Raw genomic sequence first — 4,729 nt, 5'->3', positions numbered from 1 at the left:
CTGTGAATGCTCTTTGGCTCTCGTTCAGCTACCAGGATAATGCTGGTCGTAAGGAAGTCTTCCGTGGTCTACCGGTTAGCATCGTCCGACCCATTATTGATGAACTTCGGGCGTCTCGTATTCCCGAGTCTGTGAACATTTTGCCGGCGCAATTACTGACGTTCTCACTGTCAAAGGCACGCTCGGGTCTTGGACTATCGGACGCATGGATCCCGAAACTCGAGTCTTGCTTCGAGGATAAGCGCCAGGTTCTCGGAATCAAGCGTTGTGCTGCTGGCACAGACTGCGCCGAGAAACTCGAGAGCGGCGACTTGTGGCCTAGTTGACCAGAGCCCGCACTATGCAGTGGCGAGTTTGGGTTAGCTTCGTAAGAGTTCGTTAAGCTCCCTGACCTAACTGGAAATTGTTACCTTGTTGATCAAATCCAGTCAAGAACGATCGCTGGCCTGGAACGAGAGCATAAACACGCTTTAAATAATAGGTTGCGGTGACATATCATAAGGTCTACATACCAGGAATTATTCTCGTATCGAATAGTAACTCCTCCTACCTTAAATTGGAAGTTACTTTTTTTTTCTACGGTCACACTTAGGAGCAATCACTTCCACATCTCCAAACCCAATTACAGTTAAGACTACCTTATTACCTCGTGTTTTTATCAAGCAATTGTTTTCATCACATTGCAACTGATGTACATCATTATGTTTCTTGCTACGATAACGGAACTGAAAACGCTTGATATGGTTATTCTTCCTGTTAGATAATGCACTTTTGATATTATTTTCAAGGGTACGTAGATAGTGTGTCAAAGATCCAACTTGGTCGATTATCAAACATCCAAAATGGCACCAGGGTTTCAGCGGTAAGAGTTTTTGTTGTGATTCGGATTCGGACCACTTCTGGACTAAAAGGTAAAATGAAGACTGCATTTGTTAGAGCACTAGTAGAGCTCTTGAGCTCTCCCTAGCACTACGGGTTTCAAGCTCCCTACGATCTGGTTTACACCGTCCCAGCTTCCTTCCCATCCGGGCCAGGTCTTGAACTTCACTATGGGCCAGGGGCTAAAACCTTGTACATGTATTCCAATACTCCCTCCTCGAAGATCGCTTCGACCTTGAAGCTTGACCTTCGATTACTTTGCATCCGTGACGCCTACAAGCAGCATCAATCCTTTGAGTCGCTTCTTGTCCAGTGGCTTGGTGAAAGCGTCTGCAGGATTCTTGTCGCCCTGTACTTTGTGTAGCTTGATTACGCCCTTCTGCTGCTGCTCACGCACAAAGTGCCAGCGTAGCTCGATGTGTCGGGTACGTCGACTGTAAGTCGGATTGGTAGCCATCACATATGCCGCTTGATTGTCGATACCGATCATTGATTTGATCGGGTGATTTGGCAATATCTCCTGCAGGATATTGCTTTCCGACATGGCCTCCATGCTAGCCTCGCATGCAGCCACGTACTCAGCTTCGGCTGTAGATAACGCAATTATCGACTGCCGGCGAGACATCCACGCTATAGCACCTCCTGCCAGTGAGAAGACAAATCCTGTCGTGCTCTTCCGCTGCTCAGGATCATTTGCCCAGTCGCTGTCACAGTAACCTTCCAACACGATATCACCAGCTGCATGCTTTTTAGCATAGGTGATCCCGTAGTCTAATGATCCAGCAAGATACCGGAGCACTCTTTTCACAGCGCCTACATGCTTCGCCGACGGGTTTGCCACGAATCGGCTTAATTGACCCAGCGTAAAAGCCAGATCCGGTCGCGTACTGGTGGCCAGGTACATCAACATACCTATGGCCTCACGGTACGGGAAACTGATATCGGACTGCGTATCCTTCTCCAGTGGTGCAAATCTCACATTCGTCTCCATGGGGTTCCCGACAGCATGTGCATTTTGGTATCCGAACTTCTCCAGTATTTCTCGCGCGTACTTCCCTTGGCTGATCTTGATGCTTTCACGGGTCTGTTGCACCTCAACCCCGAGATACTGCGTCAACCTCCCTTGGTCTTTCAGGCCATACGCTTCGTTCAGGTCCTTGAACAGCTTTTCCTTGTATGACTCTTCATTTGTTGCAACTAAAATGTCGTCTACGTAGACCAACACGTATACGATAGTCTCTTCTTCAAACTTGAAATACAAACAGGGCTCAGTAAGTGAGCGTTGGTATCCTCGATCCAGGAACCACTGATTCAATTCCGAATTCCACTCACGCCCTGATTGATGCAATCCATACAAGGCTTTGAGTACGACATACATGTGTCCACCCACTCGGCACGGGTACCCGTTTATCGAACGCAGGTACTGCCGGATAGTCAACCACGCATTTAAATATGCTGTATTGATGTCCCCGCTGTACACATCTAGCTCCAGCTCAGCTGCTATAGCCATCAGCAGTCGGAAGGACGATAACCTCGCCACTGGTGCAAATGTCTCGCGGAAATCAATACCCGGACGCTGGTAATTACCTAGAGCCGCAATTCTCGCCTTGAATCTAACCACATATCCATATTGATCAGACTTCAGAGCGTATACCCACATGGTGTTCACAGGCTTTGCGCCCTCGGGAACCTCGTCTTCGGGAATCTCCTCAATTACACCCTTGGCTTTCAAAGCCGCCATCTCCTCCATCTCCGCCATCAGGAAAAACTCTCGCCACTTGGAGAGCAGCATCTCGCGTCGGTTCCGCGGGATTCTGACTTCACTCGCCCTGATAGGACGACCATTCTTGTCCAGCACCCGTGAATTGTTCAGCGTGAGATTCACGACGTAGTCGTCCAGGTAGCGTGGTCGCTGACGCTCGTGGACCTCGCGCAGTCCGGTGCGTGTCAGCTTAGGTTCCGGTTTGTCCGCTCCTTTCTCGACCCTCTCCTCCTCCGATGGAGTCTCATCTCTGTGCGTGCGCTTTCCAGTCTGGCGCGGGAACTGAGAAAACATTTCACTTGCATCAATGACTTCCATTGGATGAATTTTCTCCTCATCTTTAGTGTCCACTTCCAGTCCTGATGCACTTTCGATGCATGTGACCATATGATCATCCACGCTGTTCTCGTTTCCAGCAAAGTTGCTTGCCACTGTGACGTCCTCGTCACTATCAGTTCCATATTCTTCTGCATCCTCTGGGTCTTCGTCCGCTACAGACGATCCGCATATGCCAACCACTGACTCGTTTTCTTCACCGTCTGTTGCCTCAATATCCGATCGTTGTACTTCAGTTTCTTCAGCATGACTTGTGTAAAATTCTTCGGCCACTTGATCGTCTTCAGAAGATCTTGCTTCCTTGTTCGCTGAGTGTGCATCTTGTAAGCCGCTCGTTTCTCCGTAGCGTAGCTGTTCACCACCAGCAACACCTTGATTTTCACGCACTGGATCCTCTCCCTCCTGCAGCATATCACTGGCTTCACGCACTGGATCCTCTCCCTCCTCGAGTTCAAGAGATTCATCTCTGTTAGTCTCGTTCGCCGCCATTGACTCTGCAACTGTAATCATTTCGGTATCCACATTCTCAACGCCACAGTTTTCATCCTGATCTTCTGTCGAGAAATTAAGTGATGACCAGTCAACAGTTTCTTCATCAACTTCATGCCGGTCTCGGTATACCACCTCCTCAGTCACTCGAAGGTCAGACACGAACTTCGCAGTATGTTCAGAAGGAAAGTAGACCTTACAGCCCACCACGTTCTCAGCGTAGCCCAGAACGTAGCCTAATTTGGCATTTCTGTCGTGTTTGCGCCGGCCCGGCATCACAGGAACGTGTACATACGCTAACGACCCAAACTTCCGAATATGATGCACGTCTGGTTTTGCTCCGAAGAACATCTCGTACGGGACTCTCTGTGTCTCCCTGTTGTAGGACCTGTTTTTGATATACACAGCGTTCCTCATTGCCTCTGGCCACAGACTACGAGGAAGACCAGACTGCTCCATCATGGCCTTAGTCATCTCCACCAGCGACTGGTGTGTCCGCTCACACAGGTTCAACTGCGAGCTTTTTGGCCCCACTTGGATGTGCTCGATGCCCCGCAAGCTGTACCACGCCTCCATGGCCTCGTTCACAAACTCACCACCCTTGTCTGTGAGTACTTGCTTCACCGTGAACGTGATCACCTTCTGGATCATTCTGCCAGCTTGACGTTCAGCCCATAGCACATATTCCTTCAAGTAGTTGTTTACGACCTCACTCGACTTGTTCTTTAGCATGTGAACCGTGACAAATCGGGAGTATCCGTCCATGATCACCAGGACAGCTTCAAATCTGCTGCCATTCCCTTTACCTGGGAAAAGTAAATCTGCGTAAACCACTTGATTCGGCTCCTTGGTAGCTCTATCCAGTTTCTTACGGTGTAGTTTCTTCTTCTGCTTGCCCAAATGACATGCGTCACACGTGTCCTGCTGGCGCTGGGTCAACATCATGCCCTGCACGAGTCCCCGATCCGCCATAGTCTTGAGATACTGCGGACAGATGTGCCCCATGCGTTCGTGCCAGCGTTGCAGAGTTCCAACTCCTTCTGCCATCGTGTAATTGGCCAAAGGCCGGTCTTCTGGTCCCACAACGCCTCCGTTAGAAGGATGAATTGCTTGAAAACCCCACGTTGCTTCCTGCAGGTTGGTGTGGTGAAGCGCCAGTTGGCTTTCACGAATAAGAAAACTGATTGATGGGAAATGACCCGATCCAGCCCTGAGACTCATGGTCGACGACGGTGCGTCAGTGATTACGTCATCATCGGTGAG

The 4,729-nt window shown here is 49.7% G+C and overlaps 1 protein-coding gene across 1 annotated transcript in view; it reads left to right on the top strand.

Annotated features, from left to right (window-relative positions):
- Positions 1-326, top strand: part of PPTG_23638 (hypothetical protein) — a gene marked incomplete at both ends in the record, with an annotated part of 2,560 nt that extends 2,234 nt beyond the window's left edge. Inside the window, one exon of the mRNA XM_008912249.1 lies at positions 177-326. Coding sequence (XP_008910497.1) covers positions 177-326 — 150 coding nt within the window. The remainder of the gene's footprint in view (positions 1-176) is intronic.
- Between the last annotated feature and the right edge of the window lie 4,403 nt (positions 327-4,729).

The sequence above is a fragment of the Phytophthora parasitica genome (genome assembly GCF_000247585.1).
Source record: "Phytophthora parasitica INRA-310 unplaced genomic scaffold supercont2.45, whole genome shotgun sequence".
Classification (NCBI taxonomy): Eukaryota; Oomycota; class Peronosporomycetes; order Peronosporales; family Peronosporaceae; genus Phytophthora; species Phytophthora nicotianae.
The sequence above is the reverse complement of the archived record's forward strand: the minus strand, read 5'-3'. Positions and strand labels throughout refer to the sequence as shown.